The 25,971-nt window shown below is 36.7% G+C and overlaps 2 protein-coding genes, 1 long non-coding RNA gene and 1 other non-coding gene across 4 annotated transcripts; all 4 read left to right on the forward strand.

The window, feature by feature from the left end:
• Positions 1–10,425: 10,425 nt before the first annotated feature.
• Positions 10,426–10,929, forward strand: LOC145124451 (uncharacterized). Its single transcript, XM_079059779.1, has 2 exons — positions 10,426–10,686; positions 10,786–10,929. Exons 1-2 carry the CDS (start codon positions 10,426–10,428, stop codon positions 10,927–10,929), a joined length of 405 nt encoding a protein of 134 aa, XP_078915905.1.
• Positions 10,930–17,144: 6,215 nt separating this feature from the next.
• LOC145161701 (uncharacterized) lies at positions 17,145–18,777 on the forward strand. Its single transcript, XR_013738601.1, has 2 exons — positions 17,145–17,303; positions 18,418–18,777. It is a non-coding gene; the product is annotated as an uncharacterized LOC145161701 (long non-coding RNA).
• LOC145151874 (small nucleolar RNA snoR116) lies at positions 17,401–17,487 on the forward strand. Its single transcript, XR_013732423.1, has one exon. It is a non-coding gene; the product is annotated as a small nucleolar RNA snoR116 (small nucleolar RNA).
• A 2,330-nt stretch (positions 18,778–21,107) lies between the features above and the next one.
• On the forward strand, positions 21,108–22,726 carry LOC145124457 (uncharacterized). The gene is made up of 3 exons (XM_079059791.1): positions 21,108–21,299; positions 21,827–22,466; positions 22,536–22,726. The coding sequence occupies exons 1-3, from the start codon at positions 21,108–21,110 to the stop codon at positions 22,724–22,726; spliced, it is 1,023 nt and encodes a 340-aa protein (XP_078915917.1).
• The last annotated feature ends 3,245 nt before the right edge of the window (positions 22,727–25,971 follow it).

The following is a 25,971-nucleotide window of genomic DNA, read 5'->3' on the forward strand; positions in this document are numbered from 1 at the left end:
GTTATTCAAACCATCCACAGTCGGTCATATGTTGGAAGTAGATATGAATCAAGACTGTCATGGGTTGGTTTGTAGAGGTCCAAGTTGGTGGACAAAGTGGTGCTACAACACTCATGAGTGCTCATAAGTTCTGAGTATTGGATTCAACCCGCGCTCATTTGAATCACTTCATGGATTTTATCACGAGTGATCATGAGACGATAATATCTTATATTCTTCAAACCTAGAGATATGAGTTGTTACTATGAGTTGGTTGTACATTGATTGCACGAAAACGCATTCGGTAACTCGATGTTATAAAACGTGCCTTTGTGTATGATTCAACAAGTAGTAGAACAAGCCATATGAGTCGAAGTTTATCCATTCCTTTTACCTTCGGGATAAAAGCGATATCTGTGGGCCCCTCGATGATTTTAAGATGATACATGTGAGTGCTTGGCCAAGCCAGGACTGATTTGATTTGTTCAATCAGTCAGTCATCATGAATCGGAAATCGGGAAACAACAAATGGACAGAGAGAATGATTGATAATCCATGTCTCAGTCCATATGATATCTAGAATGGAGGAATATATGATCCCTTATCTAATGGACAAGTCATTGACAAAGGTTAGAGTTCATCGACAAGGTCAGAGTTCGACAGAAGCTTTTGAGAGCTACGATTGCTGATCGGTTCCTGAAGTCATATGCAATAATAGTTTTAGACTTATCCAAGTGGGAGACTGTTGGATTAATGTCTAATTCCATAACTATAATTGGTAAGACTTGACCCGACCCGGCATGGTCCATTTGGCTTGCATGGCATCATGCATTTGGATAGACTATAATGAGAGAAATAACACTTAAGGTTGGTTAATATATTATAAGTTCTAATATATTAATAAGGTTATTTAATTAGTATTGATCAAGAATTAATTTGGAATTAATTAAGTGATCAAAAGGAGACTAATTAAATATATGGGTTGATTGTGTAAATCATTCATTCTTATATATGTGGGCTTGTGATCCAAGATTCCTTATGTTGGACTAAGTCCATGGGGTGACCCATGGATACTCCATGGAGGTTAAAATCCATGGAGCATAAGGAATGGGTAAAGTTATGAGTTACATGGTGTAACACTAATAGCCACCATATAAAAGAATCCCATGGCTCAAGAAATCGTGCACTAATGTGTGAATATGAGGGCTAGACGATTTCAAGGAGTGTTCCATTTCTCTCAAGTCATTCCATGTGCATTTGGTGTTGTGTGAACCATTTGAGGTGCCACACTTGGGGCACTAGGCACTCAAGCTTCATGGAGACAAGCTACATCAAACAAAGGTATGTATTCTATCCATTTGATTACCCAAGTATCAAGTATTGTATGCTAGATAGGGTAATACCTTGGAAAGTTCATAATTGCATGTATAATAGAGAAAACATAGATCCAAGGTATTTAGGGTTGCATGTACACTTAGGAGTGTTAGAATGCTCAAAACCCATCACTATATACACAGACCACAAGAGTTTGAAGTATCTAATGGATCAGCCCAACCTAAACATGCGCCAGAGGAGATGGTTGGATGTGGTAAAGGATTATGAATGTGAGATCATGTACCACCTGGGCAAGGCTAACTTGGTAGCCGATGCTCTGAGCCGCAGGGCGGTGAGCGCCCCGATTCGAGTTATATGTATGAGGATGAGGATGATGGTGATGACTCCGGTGTTGGACACCATTCGAGAGGCCCATGCAGAGGCTGTAAGACCGAAGAACCGCAAGAGAGAGCGGGTGATTGGGCAGGTATCCGAGTTTGTTACCGATAGCTGAGGGCTTATGACCTTTCATGGTCGGATTTGGGTGTCGTTTGCGAGCGGGGCACGTAGCATGTTGATGGAGGAGGCGCACAGATCGAGATTCTCGATCCATCCCGGGGCCACTAAGATGTATTTGGACTTGAAGAGAGATTATTGGTGGCCCTGTATGAAGAGGGATGTTGCGTGGGTAGTAGAGAGGTGCTTGACCTGTCGTCGGGTTAAGGCCGAGCACCAGCGTACGCATGGCAAGTTGCAGCCACTAGAGGTTCCCCAGTGGAAGTTGGAATAGATTTCTATGGACTTTATCATCAAGTTGCCGAGGACCGTGAGGGGTGTTGACGCAATTTGGGTGATTGTGGATCGGCTGGCGAAGAGCGTACACTTCCTTGCTATCAGTGAGAGCTCTTCTGCAGAGAGACTAGTAGAGTTGTACGTGAGAGAGGTGGTGTCTCAGCATGGAGTGCCGATCTCGATTGTGTCAGACCAAGATGTATGAGATTGCACTTCAGTACCGCTTATCACCCACAGACGGATGGGCAGAGTGAGCGGACGATACAGACGCTTGAGGACATGCTTCGAGCATGTGTCATGGACTTCGGTGGAAGTTGGGACACGTACCTACCTTTGGCTGAGTTTTCTTACAACAACAGCCACCATTCGAGTATTGGTATGCCTCCCTTTGAGCTGTTATATGGGAGGAGGTGTAGGACCCCCATCTGTTGGGGAGAGGTAGGACAGCAAGTGATGGGTAGCACTGAGATAGTGCTTAAGACGACTGAGCAAATACAGCAGGTCAGGCAGAGGTTACTGACGGCCCAGAGCCGCCAGAAGAGTTATGCGGATAGGCGGCGATTCGAGCTCGAGTTCCAGGTTGGAGACTTTGTACTTCTGAAGGTATCTCCTTGGAAAGGAGTGATCCGATTCAGGAAGAGGGGCAAACTGGGGCCCTGATACATTGGTCCTTTCAGGGTGATCGCCAGAGTGGGCAAGGTAGCATACCGTTTAGAGCTACCCGAGGAGTTGGGACAGATCCATGATACCTTCCACGTATCCCAATTGAGGAAGTGTATAGCCGATGAGACGGCAGTAGTGCCGCTAGAGGATATTCAGGTGGATCCGAGCCTGAATTACATTGAGAGGCCGATCGCGATCTTAGATCGGAAGATCAAGGTTCTGAGGAACAAAGAGGTGCCCCTGGTTCAGTTCCAGTGGCAACATCGGAGAGGGTCCGAGCTGACTTGGGAGCCGGAGACGGAGATGCGGGAGCAGCATCCAAAGTTTTTTGCAGAGTGAGACTTCGAGGGCGAAGTCTGATTCTAGTGGGGGAGAATTGTAACATCTGGATTTCCAGGTATCATAATTTAAGTATTTATTTTGAGTTAAGAGGAGGGACTCGACGAGTTGACGCCTAAATTCGTCGAGTAGGATCGCGACTGATGACTCGGATTAATGAATGGACTCGACGAGTCGGTGAGTCGACTCGACAAGTCCGCGCTGTGGACAGAAACCCTAAATCTTTGGGCATGTGCCCTATTTAAAGGTCCTTATGGCCTTCATTGGCGGCCACGCACACCGTTGAGAGACCCTAACGAACCAGAGAGCATAGAGAGTGAGGGAAGGAGCTAATTACATCACCATTAGTGCATTCTTGCAAGAAGGAAGGAAGGGATTCAAGCTAGGCTGATTGAGGAGCTCAGATCTGCTATCACTTCTTCAAAGGTTGCTTTTTAAGGTATGAACCCATGCCTATTTTCGTGTATATCATAGATCTCATGAATCTAGGGTTTCTTTACCCTTCTTTAGTTGGAATAGGGAGCATATGGAGTCCCATTGAGGAATAGACATTAGATCTGGACCTTGAGAGGTCCAGAGAGTCCCAATCATCCAGCTTTATGCAGTCCCATGAGAGTTTTGAGCCTAGGTTATCATTTTAAGAGTTATTTCATCAAATAGAGCCATATGTGTGATGCATGAACGTAAAGGTTGGACCTTTACGTGACTTTTGGGTGTTAGAAGGTCAGATCTACAAGTTAGAGAAACAGATCTGACCTCAGAAGTTCAAATGAGTGTTGCCATGGAGGAAACTCGCCGAGTCTATAAGAGGACTCGACGAGTCAGATCGGGTTGCCCCGTGATTTGTGATCAGTGGTAGCCCGTCGAGTGAAAGGTTAACTCGACGAGTCAAGTGAGGCCTTAAAAGGATTCAGAGGACACGCATGGACTCGCCGAGTCACCCGAGTGCACTCGACGAGTCTGGTCAAAGTTGGACCATTGACTGGAGTTGACTTCTGTTAACCTTAGGGTTTTGGTTAACTGATTCAAGAGAGGCCATGAAAGGGGTAGAATGGCCTTCTACCCATTCTTTAGAGATGAGAACATAAAGAGAGTATTGATTAGAGTTATTATCATTCTGATAGGTGGAGGCTAGATCAGGGATATCGAGCACGAGAGTTACTAGACATCATACGAGGTGAGTCTTCTCACTATACATTACCTAGAGTGGTATCTATGTGCAGACTGGAAGGTCTTATGTGTTATGTGCTTGCTTGAGATTATGTGCATTGTGATTTAGTATGCTTTGTGATGTTAGACCGGATCGGAGGGTCCAACGACTTACGAGGCCAGAGGGTCCTCAACCAGACCGGACCGGAGGGTCCAACGATTTAGACCGGACCAGAGGGTCCAACGAGCTAGACCGGACCGAAGGGTCCAACGAGCTACAGGACTGTAGGGTCCCGCTGAGACACACTGACCAGAGGGTCTTACCGAGTTATAGCCTCGAGTGGCTTATGTGTTGTATGTGGCATAATGGGGAACTCACTAAGCATTTATGCTACCCGTGTTATGTGATATGTGTTTCAGGTACCAGCGAGGATCGCGGGAAGGCGCCAGAATGATCTGTACACACTGATAAAGTATTATGTACTATGTATTGAGATTCTGGGATATGTTTTACTGAGATAAAATTTGATACATTTGAGTTTTGAGATTACTTTATGAGATATGTTATGTTTTGAAAATGAAAAATTGTTTTGAAAATTTACGTCGTTACACAAGGCAGTTGACTCCGGAGATGCAGAGTGCTCTGGATGCAGTTGAGAAACCAACAAAACGGGGGAAGAAACCGAATTCCAAAAAGAAAGAAGGTGCTTCATCTCAAGCTGCAACGCCCAAAAAGCGTAAAGTTGAAAAGGAAGCTCCCTCTGCTCCAAAGAAGAAAAAATTAAGAAGACGGCGAAGAAACCGAAGGAATCCTCGCCTAGTGACTCCGATTATGTTCCTTCTGATCAAGAGAAATCAGCCGAAGGTGAATATGTTCATCAAGAAGGTTCACCGAGAGGAAACACGCCTCCTCGGTCCCCTTCACCTCAGGTACTTGTCGCTGAATCTATTCCCACTCCTGCTCTTTCTCCATCTCATACTACCGTACTTATTTCAATCGAACCACTTCCACCACCTCTTTCTTTTGTACCCACTTCAACTATACTTCTACCACCACCAATAATTTCTCAAGCAACTTCAACAAAAACAACCACAACCGAACCTCTGGTTCGTGTCAACGTATCTGATACGGGGGCACTAACCTCAGGAACCGAAACCACTCTTACAAACCCACCTCCATCTCCATCACCTTCAACCGAATCTGGTCATACTCTTGGTGGAGCTGACATGGAATTTGACACATGCTACTATAGTCCTTATTGTGTTCAAAGCGAAGAAGATAATGATGCTCCAATCACTCAGCGTCACTTAAAGGATCTCAATGCCAAGCTTGATCAATTGCTTGATTCTTCTGCTACTCCATCCACTTCAGCATATTCTGATGCTGCTACGAAGGCTTTAATTGAAACTTTGATCAAACAACATGATCAATCCATACTCAAAGCTACTCAAGCTGTGGATGCCTCCACTCTCTCTTGCACCAATGCTATCGATGATGTAAAGTCTCTTATTTCAGAATCAAAGCTTTTCATGGAATCGTTTCAAACCACTGCAGACAACAATACCAGCAAAGCGAATGAAGCGATTGCCTCTATTTTTAAATCTCTTAAGGCTGAGAGGGAAAAATTTGAAGTGATTCACCAAAGTCTTCAAGCTGACAGAACTCTTCTTCTTTCTACTGTTAAAACAAGTCTCACCAACTTAAAAACCGATCTTGCCTTGGATAATAAGGTCATGGAAGATTTTGCTTTATCCCAAACCCAAGTTGCAACAGTTTCCTTGGAGCTTTCCAACGCGAATAAAGAAATTGAATCCCTCTGGACCGAACGCACAATCATCAAAAGCTGTGTGAACGATGTGCACTCTCTTCTTTCGAATCTTTTAGAGGCACATGATTCGGTTCTCACCATTTCTGTTAGACGTCATCTAACGGATAAACTTCGTCCGGCTATGGAGATGTTAAGTCGGATTGGGGGTGTTACAGAGCCCATTGCTACTCTGCAACAAGGGGGAGAAGTTACTCAAGATCCTCCTATTCAATCTTCTGAAAAAGAGTCTACTGCAAATCAACCGAAGGTCACCACTAAACCGAAGGGTAATGAAGCTTTGGGTTCTAGTGTGTTGGACAAAGAAAAAGGTCTAATGGGTCAAGGTGATGAGGAAGAAGAGACTGAGGAAGAATCATTGAAAAGAAAGAAGAAAGATAAAGAGCTTGATGAAACGCTCAAAGTGGCACGAGAAGAAGAAGAGAGAGAGAGAGAGAGAAAAGGGAAAAAGAGGCTCATGATACGTTGGAGAACAGGAAAGATTTGTTTCCTTTATGGACTCTGGAGAAGATGATCAAAGAAGCGATTGAGTTTCCTAGCACTCATTGGCTGGAACCAGTTGCCTCTTTTGATTGTGATAATACCAAGGACTCACAGTTTGATATGCCTATCACCCGAAAGGCGTTTCTGTTTCACTGTTTTGATGCGGTAGTGAATATCCCTTCTCCAGACCCGAAGGTTGATCGGGATCTTATTGAATTCTATCTTAAATATTCTCAACCACAGTACTTGACGTGGAGTGCACAGAAGATTACATCCGTCAAAGTATTGAAGCCAACTTCTGCATGGCCATTTGTCAACGTTAGTTTCAGAGTGACCCGAGGGTCAGATGATTCGGTTAATGTGTTTTCATTGGTTGATCTACCGAACCTGAATCCTCATGATTGGATTCTTCTGAACAACATTCTGCTTTCCGATCCACAGCAGTAAGAGCCCATCATTGATCATATCAAGAGAATGCTAGCTTCCTACATTCATGAGGTCGCAAAGATGGATCAGGAAATTGCTCTTGTTTTAAGGAAAAGGCCAACTGTCAAACCCATTGGGACATCATGCGATGCTTCCAAAATGCAGATGGGAAAGATTGATTCTAAGTATCGTGCTGTTATGTTTACACGAGCAGAAGGTCAGAAGTTTGTGTTCTATCTTGATGATAAACACTTGCCTGGAGCATATTTTAGACATAATCCACAGGTGTAAGCAAAACAAAGAGGCAGATAAGAAGAATTTCACAGATATGCTTCGGTGGTACATTGCTTTCCGATATACTCTTCTGGCTATCGTACCGAAGTTTTTCAAGACTATGAAGAAGACCATTGTTGCTCAACCGAAGTAGTCTCTCGCCACAATTGGCGTAAAGGGGGAGATTGTTGGGTTTAAAAGTGTTGCGCCATTGGGCTATTTTGTATGGTCTAGTTTTGTCACGGGTTTGGTCCTGTCCAACCGTGTCTATCTTTATAGGGGTTAGTATATAAGGTGCATGTATGCATCCTTTGTCATTAACACTTTCAATTATTATCTCATTGATTGTACTGTAAACCCTAGCACACCTCTACAGAGGAAGTTCTTAATCGATCTCTTCTGAGGTGTGACTATATTTTAATCATTCGACATACGGATTGATTCATTGAGTGTTCCAGTATTTATTATTCTTATCGTTTTACCTGTTAAAGATCTAATCGATATAAAGAGTTCTCAACTCATCACTTGTTTTATTTGTTATTTTTGGATTTTGTATGCTAGATCTAGATTTTGTAAGCTTTGGATGATTTGCATGCACAATAGAGAAACCTAGATCCAAAGCTTTAGAGTGCGTTTGGTTGGCAGGAAAGGATTGGAATTCGAGGGAAAAGGATTATAATTCCCTCGAATTCTTGCGTTTGGTTCAACTTAAGCAAGGAAAGGGAATAGTAAATGAGGAAAACATTCCTTCATACGTTGGAAACTACATTCCTTCAACAAATTGATGGAAATAATTCCATACCATTTAGGAAAGTGAAATATTACCATTATACCCCTTTTATTTTAACAAAACCCTTCTAAAAACAAAAACCCTATTCGAACGTATTCCTCAAATCGGACTCAGCCAACATCACAACCGACATCACAGTGCTCATCTTCTCTATTTTTTCAGCAAAATCGAATTGCAGGCTTCATCAAACTCAACTCGTTCTCTATCTCTTCATCAAGTGTGTGTATCGTTACAACTCGTATTCTTGATTTCTCTTGTTGTCTCTCTCTAGCGCGCTCTCTCTATCTCCCTCGTAATCTTGATTTCTATTGATTCTACCCACTATTTCTTGTTGTGAAAAGTCGATTTTAGGAAAATCGATTATCTAGATTTATGCAGTGAAAATCGATTTCCTGAAACATGTATGTAATTGTTTCCTGTTTTCTGTTGATTCACACTTGTCTTCTTGATTTCCTGAAAATCGATTTCAGTGATAATCAAACTTGTTCCTTTTTATTTTTATCAATAATATTGATTATCAAGTTGTTTCTGTGAAGATCTATGCTTATTCAAAAGTGTTGTTTCTATGAAAACCATGTTGTTTATCTTCCTGAAAATCAAAGTGTTATTAATTAATCAATTAGAACATCTTGTAACAACAGCAAACGTGAAAATAAAATTGTTCATCTGTTTTTCTTTTAACATCAGCATCTGTTAAAATTAAATGGTGTTGTTTACACTCTGAACATGATCTGAATTTGTATGCACATGAAAATGTCCCGACCTAGTTTAACAACATATAATCGTAGACAAAGACAAAATTCATTGATTTTGAAATGGCGGAATGTGGTTTTGCACATTGTTGTACTCCTCCTGTTAATGATGTTCAAAAACCATATAGATAAACGACATATTAAGCGGATTTCTTCAAATATAGATCGATACCAAATACTACATGAAATAGTTTATGAGAGTGACACCATGTCTATATCACAAATTAGGATGTCTCGAATGTGCTTTAAAAAGTTATGTCATATGCTTGAAACATTCGGAGGACTAAAACGAAGTAGGAATATGAATATTGATGAACAAGTTGCCATGTTTCTACATATTCTTGCTGATAATGTTAAGAATCGGGTCATCATAAGTCGCTTTCATCGTTCGGGAGAAACGATTAGTAGGCACTTTAGTCGAGTTTGTAATGTTGTCATACGATTGCATACTTGTTTGGTTAAGAGACCCGAACCTGCTCCCAATAACTCCACTGATCAAAGATGGAAATGGTTTAAGAATTGTTTAGGAGCTTTACATGGAAAATATATAAAGTGCCTAGTTCCAGCCGAAGAAAAGCCTAGATATAGAACAAGAGAGAATGACATTGCAACAAATGTTCTAGGGGTTTGTTCTTAAGATATGCAGTTTATCTACGTGTTACCGGGATGGGAGGGGTCGGCTGCGGATGGTAGAGTTCTTCGGGATGCTCTTCTTAGACCACATCGATTGAAAGTTCCAAGACCGGGTATGTAAATCTTATATATATATATATATATATATATATATATATATATATATATAAACCATAAATCTTATTTATATATATATTTTTAAACTATAAATCTTATTTATAAAACGTTATTAACTATAAATCTTATTTGCAGGTTATTATTTAGTTGATGTTGGATATACAAATGGAGAGGGTTTTCTAGCCCCGTATAGAGGGAAAAGGTATCACTTAAATGAATGGTGTCATGGGCACCAACCAACTACAGCAAATGAATTCTTTAACATGAAACATTCATCAACAAGAAATGTCATTGAACGATGTTTTGGCATTTTGAAGGGAAGATGGGGAATATTAAAGGACAATTCGTATTATCCAATTGAAATGAAAAATAAGATCATAATGGCATGTTGTCTACTACATAACTTCATACGACAAGAAATGGAAGTAGATCCTTTTGACAATGAATGTGATCGGGACGAGGGAACCGGAGATCTTGGACCTGAAGATGTTGATAATATTACTTCTGTAGGGACTTCGAATGAATGGACCATATTTAGAGATAATTTAGCGGAGTCCATGTTTGCATCTAGGGGCGCGGCAAATTAAATTGACATTTTGCTTATCTATTTATAATCTATCTCTATGTTGGACAAATTTTTGTATTGTTTGCTTATCGTTACGTTGAACAATTGTTGCTTGCTTAACGTTATGTTGGATAAATTGTTCCTTGTTTAATGTTATGTTGGACAATTGGCATTTTGCTTATCTATTTATAATGTATCTAAAATTAGTTGTGATACTTATCTATTGGTTTTTGTTATGTTTATATAGGTATGACAAGTCAAATTAGAAATTATAAGACATGGACAAACAATGAAGAAGCATAGCTAGTTGGGGCATTAGTGAATATGACAAATGCTGGAGGATTTAAATCCGATAATGGTTTTAAGTCGGGTTATTTGCAACATCTTGAGCAAGCATTAAAACAATCACTTCCGGACTCGGGTATTTTAGGTAAGCCACATATTGAGTCAAAGATAAAAACCATGAAGAGAGATTGGCAATGTGTCTACGATATGGTAAACAGTTCAAACACAAGTGGGTTTGGTTATGATTATGAAAAACATTGTGTTACTGTTGAGGATCCGGTTTGGGAGGCGTACCTACAGGTACATGATGTTATAATATTTGTATTTTTATAGTTTATAATGAAGCGACTATATGGAAATATTTTGTTTTTTTATATAAATTATCATGTTGGTAAATAGGTTCATAAAGAAGTGACTAGATGGAAACACAAATCATTTCCTTACTATGAAGATCTTTGCATTGTTTTTGGAAAAGACCGAACTCAAGGAAATAGAGCTAGATATTTCATTGAGAGGGAGCAAGATGTGAACTTAGAAGAATAAATGCAAGAGTCGGATGATGACTTCCTTGAATCCGAGGAAATTTGCCATAATACAACAGTGCAAAATGAGGAAACTTCACCAAGTGTTCGCTCTAATAAGAGGAAACGGCGTGCCGATGATGTGTTCCATAATGCGGTTGGTTTGAGTTACTGAAAGTCTTAAAGAAATATCAAAAGATTTGAGTCAAGGTATTAAATTTGACATGAAGATTAATGAATTGAGTGAGAAGATCCATCCGGAGATTTTAAAGATGAATTCATTAAGTCAAGTCGGGAAGTTCAAAGCTTTGACAAAGATAAGAAATGATCCTATAAACGTACAAAATTTTTGGCAAATTGAAGAAGGCGATAGAGAAGTTTGAGTCAAATACATTTTGGAAGGGTAGTATTATTAATTAGGATGTTAATTCGTATTTTGGATTTTTAAGCTCTTTTGGGATGTTTATTAGGATGTTACTTGGTATTTTGGATTTGTGTTTTTGGTATCTTCGATAAGGATTTATCGAAATATTGATATGCTTTTTGGTAACGTCATTATGATGCAAAGTGGAATGACTTTAACTTATGATGTTTATTAACATGATTTTCGTAATATGTTTGCATGAATGTTCAATCAATAAATTAAAATTTTACTATTTCAATAATTTATATAATATATGTTTACATATAACTTAAAAAACAAAGTAAAATTAAGCAAAACAGACAAAAGGGCAATTTTATCATTTTATATGAATTCCAATTCCATTTCCTACGAACCAAACAGAATCTGGAATTAATTCCAATTCCATTTCCTGCCAACCAAACAACATATGGAATTGGATTCAAATTCCTGACAGATTCCTTTTCCAATTCCAATTCAAATTCCTTCAGAAACATTCTACGAACCAAACATCACCTTAGGGTTTGCATGTGCACCACATGATTGATGTATTGCACAAAACCCAACAACAACATGGCCCAAATGGCTTAGGAAACAAACCTAACTCATATTGCTTTAGAAACAACGTGACACCTATAGGGAGACCGTAGAGTGTTGGATCCTAACAATGTGTCTAGGCATCCTAGTCCTAAGCTTCCCGTTATAAGATTGTTGAATATTTATGATTTTATTGTTCAGGAATAATATTAAATTGAAGACTTAGTATTTGAGATACATAAAATTTAATGGATTTCCAAATTTCTATTGTTTGTTATGACAAAATTTGGGCAACATAACGACTACTTTTATAATATGTTCCAGGTTTCAACCAACGTGAAACCAACAATTCCCATGATATTTAAAATTCACGTGATCAATACAATACAATATTTCGCAAATAACGACTCTTAAGACTTTAAGTCGATCATGTTATTTATTGCAGTAGAAACCCATATCTTAGTAAAAATGAGTTATATTTTTATAATTAATATAAAATATATTAATAAATTTTACATTCACATTTATATAACTTTTATATATATATATATATATATATATATATATATATATATATATATATATATATATATATATATATATATATATTAAAAGTTAATTTTCGGTAACATTAACTATCAATTATACGATTTCATAAAGACAAAATTACAAGAATGGTCCCTGTGTATGTCAAAACTAGCAACTTTGGTCCAAAATGGGTTTGGCTCGCAAGTATGGTCCAATAGTTTCGTTTTGTTGCGAGTTTAGTCCAATTTCCTATGAACTTTTTTATAATGACGGATTTGCCCCTTATTATTTTATTTTCCATTTTTCTTTTATTACAATAATTAAAAATAAAACAAAAATAAATTAAAAATAAAACAAAAATAATACTCTCTCTCTCTCTCTCTCTCCACCGTATTCCCCCCATATTTTTTTTCTTTTTACCCAAGAACAGTTCATCTTCTTCATCTCTTCCTTCTTAATCAATATGAGTTTGTGCATACCAGATTCCAGTGTTCCTGGATATAATCTCCATGATTCCATCATCGCCTCTCAAAAACCCATAAAGCAATGATGAAAACCCAGGAAATCGACTTCATGGAAGTTTCAGAAAATTTCTGAAAAATAACGAGGGGTGAGTTTCTGAAAATCGACTCCATGGATGTTTCCAAGGTGGGGTTTTTTTGGATATCTAATCCATGTCACCGCCGCTCATGGACATCGTCAATATATCTCCGTCCGATGGGCTTCATCAACTGCCTAGCAGCCCCGTGAAGATCTGAAAGAGCACCGCCACAGTTGTCCTTTTCCGATTATCTCTCTCACCGTCGATCTGAAACCCTTATCGGTGTTTCAAGGCCCTTCACCACCACCTGAATCGATTTCTACAATGAAACCTAAACCTAAACTTGAATCATTTCATCGCCCCTAAAAATCATTGTCAAATCCGAAGATGAAATGATGGAGGACGAAACATATCGGAGATGATGCGTCGCTAGGGTTTCGTGTGTGCTTGTATTTAGGGTTTCAGCCGTCGTTTAGGGTTTCGGATGAAAATCCTCATCCCGAAGAAGAAGATTTATCATCCTTAACCATCATTGAGATCTGAACATTTAGAGTTTTCTTGTCGTCATCCCTTGATGCTCATTAGATCTTGAAGACGGTGTCGCCAGAGGAGAGACACGATGGACGACTCAACAGATCTTGAAGACGGAGAAGGAGAGAATTCACGTGTTCAGATGACGATTTATACTCCGCCTCACATCCTAAATATGCAGATCTTTGTATATTTGTGTGTGTATTTGGATTTGTGTATATTTGGGGTTCCATTCTAAACCACTGAACTCGATCTCTTTCATGGTTACAAGTTTAGGATTTAGGAAATTCATATTTTTTTATGTGTTCTTGTATTTTAGATTTTTGATTATTTTTTGTGTGTTCATCTGGAGAGAGAGAGAGAGAGAGAGAGAGAGAGAGAGAGAGAGAGAGAGAGAGAGAGAGAGAGAGAGAGAATTTTATTTTTGTTTATTTTTAATTTATTTTTGTTTTATTTTTAATTGTTTTTAATTATTGTAATAAATGAAAATGGAAAATAAAATAATTAGGGGCAAATCCGTCATTATAAAAAAGTTCATAGGAAATTGGACTAAACTCGCAACAAAACGAAACTATTGGACCATCCTTGCGAGCCAAACCCATTTTGGACCAAAGTTGTTAGTTTTGACATACCACAGGGACCATTCTTGCAGTTTTGTCTTTCATAAATTTGATTTTTCCACCAAATATGACAATGTACTTTCATTTTATACGCGAATAATATTTTTGGTCATTTTTGTATCTTTTCATGCTTTCATGATATGCTTTAACTTATACATATAAAATCATCGTTTTTGTGAGTTATAATATCAACTTGTGTTATTGTAGCAATTTACATATAATCTTGTGGTTTTCTCAATAATTATATTAATATTCACGACAAAGTATAATTATATTATCTTTTAGCAATCTACTTTAACTTAATGAATTTATTAGTGATTTATCACATTTTTAGATTGCTATTTCATATACTTTTGACCAATAATAAAGTATGATGCTATTTTGTATATAAAACATGAAAGTCATCAAAACTTTAATAGACATGCATGTATTCTCCCCCAAAATATGAAAATCGTAAAAGAGAGGCCGTAGAAACTCACCCTTGAAGTGTAAGTTCGATTTGTTCGGAGTCGTTTTATTTTTGTAAAGCTTCATGTGAGAAATCGCATCTTGACACCTTTTTGTGCTAAAACAAACCCGAAACTTTTTTGTAATATTTTAAACCAAAGGGACATGTTTTGAAATACTTTATATTTAAAAGGGTTGTTTATGATTAATTAGCACAATTAGGGGCTGTTTTTTGATAAATTTTATCAAGAGGGTTGTTTTGGTCTTATAAAATAAATGGAGGGACTGTTTTTGGTAATGACTTAATCAATGGGACATGTTTTGAAAGGATTTATGTCAAGGGGGCTAAGTTTAATTTAAACCATATTTGCAGGGATTGATTTTGACATAATCACAAAATGTACAAATGGGACGGTGCGTCACCTTCACAGATTGGGAGAGGAATGGACAAATCGCTCGAATGGAGGCAGGAAGCTGCCGTCGACCACCTTGGCGTCAAGACCACCATGGCGTCAAGACTTCACCAAGGAGTTGTCATGTCGATTTGACTACGAATATGTACACTTAACTACCAAATTCAGACATCTAATAAGAATTGTCGTTTCACTAGTGACTTGTCATTTTACAAGAGTTTTGTCAAGTCAATTTGATTGCGAAAATCTACACTTTAACTATGATATTCATACAATTAATAAGAATTGACATGTCACCGACAACTTTTCATTTCAAAAGAGAGTTGTTATGTCAATTTGACTACTTTGGATATAAAAAGTATATATTCCCGATATTTAGATTTAGAATGTGATATGTCAATGGATAACCTTTGTTATATAGAACACAATGAAAAAAAATCACTTAAAACGTACTTCGTATTAAAGAGTTATGAAGGTTTAAAATCAAGTCTTCTTTCATATTTTTCACCGATGATCCTACTTTGGACCTAAAAAATCATGTATTCCTATCATCCAAATTTGGAGTGTGATATTTCCATGGATAATGAAAAAAACTTACCTAAACGAAGTTTGTATGAAAAAGTTATTAACGTTTAAAGTTAGCGAAAAAACTAGATTTTTGTAAGCATAATCTGAAAATATCTACCTATATTTTCTTGGTCAACATGGATATATTTCTGCCGTCAACGACGTCCCAAACATTGTTTAGGCCAGGGACGGCCTTATTGGAGTTCAACCGGTGCTTAAGAACAGGGCCCACCAAAACATAAGGGCCTAATTTTTTTCCTTGTTAGTATTAGGTTAACTTTACTACTTACATATTCCTGGAAATAGAAGAGGCCGATGCACACAAGCGGCAAATCAAAAAATCGAGGGGGGAAAACGCTTCGATTCTTGAACGCATGCCTACTATTGAAGGGTCTACAATCATCGACAAAAGTACGTAAAAATTCTATTTTTTTGTTTAAAATCAGATTTGGGTTTTGATGTTTTTGTTCTTACTTCTTTCTTTTCCAAAATCAGGATCTATTGAACTGTAAATTTACTCTTGACTTTCTTGTGGGTTTGATTCCTAAAATCAGAAGCTTTGAGTTTCTTTTGTCTTACTTCTTTCTTCACTAGAATCAGATCCATTTAGACCCATTTCACTGAATCAGAAGCCGCAATGTCCTACTAGATCTCACACTCTAAGTTTTCGAAAATCAAAAGAAAACCATATCCCCAAAGCTCCAATTCGGCTTGAGTTTTCGAAAAACCATAAGGTACAAAGAATTTTATTTTTTCTATCTTTTTTATTCGTATATGATAATATAAGTCATTATCTTTTTGATGTAGTATTTAATCTGGATTTTTACAGGATTTTTGAAGGACTTAGAATAAAAAGATTTGTAGTATCAGAAGGTCTTAGAAACATGTTTTTAATTTTATTATTACAATTGTAATTTTCATGTTTTTACATGTTTTAAGTACAACCAAGTTTTTATGTGTATTATTTTGAATGGTACTTGAACTTATGAATATTGCAATTAAAATGAAAAAGTATAACTTCTAGAGGCCAACCTGTATACGAAATTAATGAGTAATTTCATATACTTAAGACTTTTCATGAGAAACTAAATGGTCAAAGCATTGGTGGTGTCAAAAACTCCTTTATTGAAACATCAAATGAACTGTTGGATCCTTACATCAAATAAGAATAAACATGTGTTAAGCAAGTTAAATGAAATTAGCATACAACTCTTTGATCTTCAAAATTTTGGGGCCTATTTCTTACTAAATTGTACAGAGCCTTCAAAATCTCCGGACCGGCTCTGGTTTAGGCCCAAAAAAATCACATATGACCAAAATTTTCGCAGATGACCATCTGTAAAAATTATGACTATTTGATCAATTTTCATTTTTGGCGGTATACATGCTAAAAATCTGACTATTATAGTCATTTTCTCACGTAACAATCTAAAAATCACCAAAAATAATATAGTTTATAAATTATAAATTAGTTATAACGGGAAAAATATAACTTTAATCTCAATTTGTTGTTAAATGTGATTAACAAACCACTCAAAAGAAGCTAAAATGCTATAATTTTAAATTTGATTATTAAAAGTTAAGAAAAATAGTTAGTTTGTATTATAAAAAGTTGCGAAAAAGAAAATAATTGTGGACCGGCCCAATAAATTGTATAGTGGACGGACTAAACGGCGCTCAGCGCCATTTCTATGTGCATTTGGAAGTTGGAACTAGGGTTTCATTAGTTCGTATATAACTACGTCTTCAAGCAGCATCTAAATCAAAATCGTTCTTTCTTCCGTTATCACTTTCAAGGAATTGGCTTCTGAGGTTAGATTCATGGCTCTATATTCTTCTCGTTTTACTAATTAACGAATCTATTTTGTATGTTTGAGCATGTGTTTTTTCCTTTTCTAATTGCTGATCAAGGCAATGATGACGAAAACAAACATACCATCAAACTCTGAAAGCTTTACGCTTTTCTTTGATGATTATACAACATTCAACTGAGCCTAAGATTCCGTTTTCAAAATCTCGTATTAATTTCATTGATTGATATTTTTTTGAAGTTCAATTGGATTTATTTGGTAATAATGGCATGAAAGGCAACAAATTAGAGTCTCTGATGTGCTTTTTGGTAGTGTATTCAGTGCTGTACGTTGCCGATAACGATATATAACTGAGATTCTGGCATTTGTCTGTTTTACAAGGCTTATGCATTCAGATGTTCTTACATCTTTATCTATGTATATATTTTATCTTATAAAGTTCTTTCGTTGATTAAAATGCGATTTATGGCAACATTTTAGAGTCGCTGATGCGCTGATTCTATAGCGTTTTTAGTGCTGAACGTTTGCCTAAATGAATCGGAGCAGACTGGTTTGTGTCTCAAGTGTTACTGTTTGCTTGTGCAACCAGATGTTTCTACAATTTATAGTCAAAACTAACTGATTAAAAAAGTCTTACCTACAAATTGCAGATGGAATGAAAGTATTTTATAGATGTATTGTAATTCATCTATGAAATGGGATTATTTATATTTTAAACAATGATTTCATAGATTGAATGTGAACATTTCATAGATAGATGTAATTTTATAGATAGATATATGAAATGGAGTTAACTTGTTGGTATTGGACATGTCTCCGAAGTAGAAATGTGCATAAAATGCTTGTATGTTTGCTATTGTGTGTATTTTTGACTTTTTGGCTAATTTTTACAAAGTAATTAGCAAATTTGGCTATATTAGTAATTTTCTCTAAATAATTTACAACATTAATAGGTTAATACCTCAGGGTTATGAAAAAAATATTAATGATAATTTAAAATAGTATTAATAAAAAGAAGACTATTCATATATTTTAAATTGATTAATAAAAAGTAAACTATTGAATTTTTGTGAATAATAAAGATTTCATACTTGATATGTTCGATTTCACGCTAGTGGTGGAGATATGACTATCCTTAGGTCCAGCTACAAGAACCAAAACCATTGAATTGAAGGAGAAAAGCTGCCGTGTGTGGGGAAGAAGGAAGATTGTATAAGAATGCGAATGAAGGAAGGTGTTGTAAGAGTGTTAAAAAGGAGCAATCATACCTAAATTTGAGACCATAAGAGAGAATAGACTGAGATTTTGGGGATGCTGTGTCATTTGGTGACAAACAATCGTGTATATGTTGATTTTCTGAGTTCTGATTTTTAGGATTGAATGAATCGACTTAAAGGACCATGATAATAATTTTTGAAATTAACATAGAATTAGAAGAGCTCAGAAAATTTCGAATACAATTGATTCTTTTATTAGATATGATTTTGAAATTAACATGGAACCTTTAAAATTTAAAAAACTTAAATAAGAGAGAATGGACTGAGATTTTGGGGATGCTGTGTCATTTGGTGACAAACAATCGTTTTCTTTGTTCTGATTTTTAGGATTGAAAGAACGATTAAAGGACAATGATGATAATTTTTGAAATTAACATAGAATTAGAGGAGCTCAAAAATGTCGAATTCAATTGATTCTTTTAGTAGATATGATTTTGAAATTAACATGAAACCTTTAAAATTTAAAAAACTTAAATAAGAAATTGCAAATCACATGTGCTGTAAAGCCACATCTGATTGACATGTCATACGATCTTCCATACATTGTTACAAGTTATTAAAGTATTTTTATTAGAATTAAGATAAATTATGTTTCTAGCATCCAAACAAAGAAGTTTGTGTATTTGTAAATATTGATTGTTCTAGTGTTTCTTAGAGTAGTAGGTGTTCGCTGTGAATTATTTAAAGCGATTATATTTGGACACGCTTTGGATGAATATGTAATAGCAAGGACATCTACTTTTTCAGGAGATGTCGCGTTTTCCTTGAACAAGGCATTTTTTTTAAACCTACAAGATTTGAAGAGTGGATTGCAAACCTTTGATTTTCTCTGAAATGGTACAAGACATTTTTGTAAGCATGCCACCTTTAATTGTACAAGCATAAGGTGATTAGCCTCATACCATTTCAAAGAAAATCGCTGGTGATGCTTTAAGGAAGACAAAATCACATATGATGGAGAGAAAATCACAGAATTCATGAGTCATATGCGATAGTATAGGTATTTGATGCACAAGATGTGCATACGTGACTTGTACCATCGATGATCACTCCTTCCATATGTAATATTATGTTTAAATTTGTCTAAACGTTTAATTTTGTAAGCATATAGATACAAAGTTATCCTAAATGTATATAAGATGAAAAAAAAATTAAACAACTTATAAAATTATTGGAGGAAAAATCATTTTTAATAAAAAAAATTATTCAACATGAGAAAAGATGGAATATTTTTGGGGAAAAAGACGCGTATAGATAGGGGTGCAAACGAGCCAAGCCGAGCCTGAGCCTGGCCAGGCTCGGCTCGGGCTCGTTTAAGTTATATGAGGCTCGAGCTCGAGCTTTCTTTTACTGAGCTTGGCTCGAGCTCGTAAAGAGTATACAAGCTCGGCTCGGGCTCGGGTTCGACTCATTTTTATCTGACGTGCCTAAATAAGCTTAACCTTGGCTCGAGCTCGTTAAAAGGCTCGTTTACTAATACCCTAAATTCATAATTCCCCTAATATGTTTTTATTTTAATATATATAAATAATAATAATTTATATTATATAAAGGCTCGTTTAGGCTCGCGAGCCTAATCGAGCTTAGTGACATAGGCTTGGCTCGTGCTCGTTTAAAATCGGTTTCGAGTTGAGCTTTTAACGATCCGATCTCAGAGTAGCTCGCGAGTAGCTTGGCTCGTTTGCACCCCTACGTATAGACATTTTATGGGGGGTAATTTCAAAATTTAGTCACAAAACATGAAATTCCGGCTATAGACATGCATTCCGCGGATCACCCCTCTATGGGCTCCGTGGAATAACGAAATCTCCGCGGATCAAAAAAATGTGTACGATATAGACTTATAGACTGACCAAAGATTCTTCACAGAGATCCCTCTGCGGAGACATTAAACCCTCCACGGAGTGATTGTTTTTGACCTTCATTAAATCCTCCGCAGAGGTTGTGACGAGGGCTCCGTGGAGGCGTTAACCTCTCCGCGGAATGGGTTGTTATAAGGGTATTAGCGACGGTTTTTTGTGATATAAAGAATTTTTTTTCCCGATCTATATCCAAAAATCCATAAGGCGTAGGGGTGAATTTTTTTTCAAAGAAAATATAAGTTTTGTTATTTTATGTACGGAGGGTTTTTGGCAGTTGAGTAATAGGAGTAACACCTACGTTAGACCAAAGTTTAACAACTTAGGTTTACTGCTTCCCCCTACTTTTGACTGTCGGATATTGTTTGATTTGGTTAAAAGTAAGGCTAATACGTTCAATACTAATATATCATTGTCATTTCAACACCCGGTTCATGGGTATGTTATGAATATTGTAGACGAAGCAAATGTTCGTCAACTAAAAAACGTAATGTCTGAAACGAAGGAGATTGTGCATTTATATTTGGCGACGTTTGAGGGACGGGTCGAACAGAGAGAAGTGGTTGACAAGACTGTAACATTGTATCTGATAATGTTGAAGAGTGTCCACAAGAAGAAACTGTGGCAGTGAATATAGTGGAAGAAGAAAATTTAGACATGTTTTACGGTATGCCTCCCATACCTGATTGTCCTAATCCGATTGTTGAACCTAGACCATTTCATAGTTTAGGTCAAAATGATGATATGTTTGTTCGTCAAACGTATGATAACAAACAACAAATAATATTTGCTTTGAGTCTTAAAGAAACCAGAGAAAGGTTTCAGTTTAAGACCAAACATTCTAACAAAAACCGTTACGAGGTATATTGTGAAATTGAGAACTGTAGTTGGCGTTTATATGTAAAACGCCTTGATCCGACTGACGAATTTGAAATCAGGACTTTCAACAACGTGCACACATGTTCGTCATTACATATACACCCGAATCATAAGCACACAAATAAAAAAAATCATGGGTACTATATTGCATGAGATTATGGGAAAAAACTGTTCGAAGGTTTGGAGTCCTAATGAAATATCAAGGGATTTGATTGCTTTGCTAGAATTTAATGTAAGTTACAAACAAGCTTGGAGTTCAAAACAACATGCTATGGAACTGTTGTTGGGATCCTCTGAAGAATGTTTTTCCAAACTTCCTATTTATTTTCACAATTTGAAGAATCATAATCCCGGTATAGTGGCCTATATACAAATAGATTCTGAAGATTGTTTCAAGTGTTGTTTTATGCCATTGGGAGCACGGTAAATACAAAAAACATGTTATTTAATATATACTAATTTGTAAAAAAATGTAGAGTGTTTATGTGTTCAATACAAATATATTGCAGATACGAGCATTCAAACGTTATTGTCGTAAAGTCATAATTATGGATGGTGCCCATTTGAAGGGGGATTTTAAGGGAACCATATTGAATGCAGTAGCTATGGATGGGAACAACCAGATAGTGTCCGTTGCGCACGAAATATGCAAAAAAGAGAGCGGTCTTACTTGGAAATGGTTTTTTGAAAAGTCGTATGAATGCATTGGTGATTGTCAAGATTTGACCTTTGTAACTGATAGGGCCGATGCAATTCGGGTTAGTATTGAAAATGTTTTCCCAAACGCTCATCATGGCGTGTGTGCTTTTCATCTACTAGGAAACATAGTACACCGGTTTGGGAAAAATGATAAAACAAAATTCTTGTTTTGGAGGCTTGTGAGAGTTTACACAAGAAATGTATTTGAAGATTTGTGGTATCGATTTAGTTATACTAGGCCGCAAGTAGCGGCGTACCTAAGTGAAATTCCACGTGATAAATGGACTAGAGCATATTCCCTGTTGAAACGGTACGATTACATGACCTCCAACAGTGCAGAGTCCATGAATGCTTTATCTATAGATGCAAGGAAGATGCCTATAATACCCCTTCTTGAGTTCTTCAGTCATCTTTCACAAGAATGGTGTAACAAGCGTCACATCGATGGAGGTATTACTTTAATTATGTCGAATAATTAGTTAACTATATATTTGTTCTTTACATGGAAACGTTCAACAGTTCTAACAGAGTGGGCTGAAAAAGTAGTTAGCAAAACCGAAGAGCATATGACAGGATGGTCTGTTTCAGGTGTTTCAGATACAATATATCAAGTGCATGATTTCAAACATGGTGGCATAGTTGATCTGAGGCAAGAGACTTGTACATGCAAATATTGGGAAGGAACTGGTTTGCCTTGTGGTCTTGCATAATGGTTTTAAAGCACTTGAAAAAAAACTAACTTTGGACATCTGGCTATAGACGCTTACAAAATGGAAACGTATTGAAGTACGTATGAGGAGGCAGTTTACCCCCTTCCAGAACCCTATGATTGGGAGATTCCTAATGAGATGATGGTTTTTAAACCCCAATAATGGATACACGTCAAGCTGGTAGACCGAAAAACAAAAATCGTATCCCGTCACAAGGTGAGGAACCTATAGTAAAAAGGTGTAGTAGATGTGATAGTACAATACATAATGCAGCGACTTGTCCGACATTGGTCCAATGAAGTAAAAGAAGCCTATAAAATGTAGCGCGACGTAGGTAGTAAGACAAAAGGGAAAGGGACGCAAGGGACTCACGAGACGCTGGAGACGCACGTGACGCAAGAGACACTCTCATGCAGACGATGAAGAACTTTTTTAAGATGTGAACGGATATTACCTTTGTGAGTTTGATGGAAATGAGTGCAAGTATACGGACGTTTGGAATATCGTTAAAAATAAACAGTTTTTCATGTAAACGACTCTTTTATTTGTAATGTTTGTCAGTCATACATCATATTTGAATGTATCGTAATATTTTTTGGTGCATAATGTTTCAAAAAATAAAGGATAAATAACATAATACAAACGCAAAAAAAAAAAAAAAAATCCAACCATAGTACATATAAATAAAGCAATACAAACACAACACAAGTTAAAAATACAAGAGATATTTCAAAAGATTCCAAGGGGCTTCATAGTCGAAAATCTCTCTGTTGGTAATGGATTTGTATTCTTCTTTAGTCGCCTTCAAGATGACTTCCACAGTATCATTCACACGTGCGTCTTCAATCTTATGATATAAATCGTTGAATAACACAACTTCTGTTTTCAATTCATACCATTTTGCTGCTATATCAAGCGTGTTGTGATGGTTTTCTAAGGTGGTTTCAACGTCAGTGTTGAAGGTATTGGTTAAAAGGAGCCAAAATATTGTATCATCCAAACTGTTGTTCTCTTAGACATTAATATAAGCACGAGTTAGAAGCAAATACTCCTCAGCGGTCCATGGTTTTGAACCCATTGTAAAAGATACAAAGTAGATGCGATGATATAGATTAGATGAAATGATACTGATTTTTGAGTCATTGTATAGTGAAATGGCAGTCCGCGGAAGTGACTTGGCAGTCTACGAGACAAATATAATAACAAAAATAAAACACATATTTATATTAAACAAAATTACTAAAAACAGGTATTTCATATTAATATATACAAAGTTACTAAAATCAAGTTATATAGTGTCCCAAATAATATTTGTCATCCTATTTCTATAGAGAAATCTCGCATCTCTAAGTGGCTTATCAATCTTCATCGGTACCCCCGAAACAATCATTTCCATAAACATGAATACGAATACTCCACAACCCCCTCTATCTTCGATGTATTCCTGCTGTGGCGCGTCTATAGTTTCAACAAACTCCACAGTTGCATTGGCTCTGTGTCCATCAGGGAAATCGTTCTAGTACTCAATCACATCTAGCTCTGAGATAATACTATCCCCAAAACTTTCGAATTCTCCACCAATCTTGTACTTTGAGAATAAATTCATAGATCGTGCTGAATCATAAATGTGTACTTTCCAGGTATTCAAATGTAGCACTGCCAAAAACCAATGGACACCCACTTTTATGGGGAACAGAACCTGCAAACAAAAAACAATTGAATAGTCGTAAATTCGGTAATATTATATATATAGATAAATAATTATTAAACTAAACTAACCATATCCACATCCTTCCATTTAGGATAACCTCTAACACCATTTGCTACATTCCTAAAAAACGATTTTCCGAGTTGCAATTTGAGTTCTTGAGGGTATATCGTCTACCCTGCGTTCGTCGGCCGTCTTTCCATGAGCAAGTCACTCCATATTGCAATATGCTGTACATTTTAAAATAAAAATGTTACAATTATTTAGATAAATTATCGTCTAAAAAAGTAGTTAAAATTTAACGAATGTTACCGAAGAAATTAACCACCTAGAGTCAGTAACTGCAAGTAACCTTGACCAAAACTCCACATCCAGTAGGAGTATATGCAGCCTGTGTGTAGTGTTGAGGTTGAAAGAGATCACATTCCATTCTTTCCAAAAACCCAACGTACTAGCAACATAAAGACTGTCTAACAGTAGATGATTTGAAACATCATTAGTCTCTTCATTCACAATGTTTTCATTTGCTTTTTCAAGACACTCCACTGCTTTTTGTCCTTGCTTTGGTGATTTTCTTCAATTTTGGTGTGGATTGGATCTAAAAAATTAAAATGTTAAATAATTATCAATAACGTAATATTTTATAAATACACCAAATTTAAAATATAAGTTTTGTACCACTGTGAACGGTATCCGCTGATACCATGCAACACCCCTCTTTCATTGCGGCCTAACAATATGAGTCACTGTTTTTTTGTGATGTTGACCCACGTCCGGTGACGGCTCAATATGCATAGGTGTACGCCCAACTTCCCCCCTCCAAACCAGGCATAAATGTATCATCATAATGCAACTGTGTACCATGGTAATATGTTTCTTCCTCATTTTCATTTACCATGTCCTCCTTCTCTACAAATCCTGTATCTGGTTTATCTTTTTTCTGTAATACACGGTCTACTTTAGAAGTTAATTTAGCCACAATGCCTAATAGAAGCTTCATCAATGCCTTTGTGCTCGTTTTCTTCTTCTTTACTGACCATGTTGATGTGTCGCTTGACATATAAGTTCTTTCTACTTCAGGTTGTTGCGAGGTAGAAGCATTTGTGGCTGTTTCAGTCAAAGATGTTTCTGACTTGTACTAATTTCTTCGAGGAGGTGAGGCAACAATAGGTGGACTTTGTTTCCATGGGGGAGATTCTTCATGGTTAAGAGTCCAATTCACATAGCGAATATAAAACGACTCCATGAGCTCCATCTCGTTTTCCATGACAACAATAGGATGGTTGTTAGGCTGCAAAAATCAGATTGTTAGTTTAGCATGAAAAAAAATGGGAATTTGTAATTATATATAATTATAATATAAAAATCATACCACATACACGTTGATTATTCGATGGCATTGAACCCAAGATAACGGTGTTTTTCTTCTCTACGACCTCATTCGTGGCAATTCTGCCGGCATGCGTATATAGTACTATGTTGCCTCTTGGAAAGTCTCCAAAATCCATATCTATGGAAAAAAGGGAAGTACAATGCT

This window comes from Lactuca virosa, chromosome 1, assembly GCF_052849685.1.
Source record: "Lactuca virosa cultivar CGN04683 chromosome 1, Lactuca_virosa_CGN04683_v6, whole genome shotgun sequence".
In the NCBI taxonomy this organism is placed as follows: domain Eukaryota; kingdom Viridiplantae; phylum Streptophyta; class Magnoliopsida; order Asterales; family Asteraceae; genus Lactuca; species Lactuca virosa.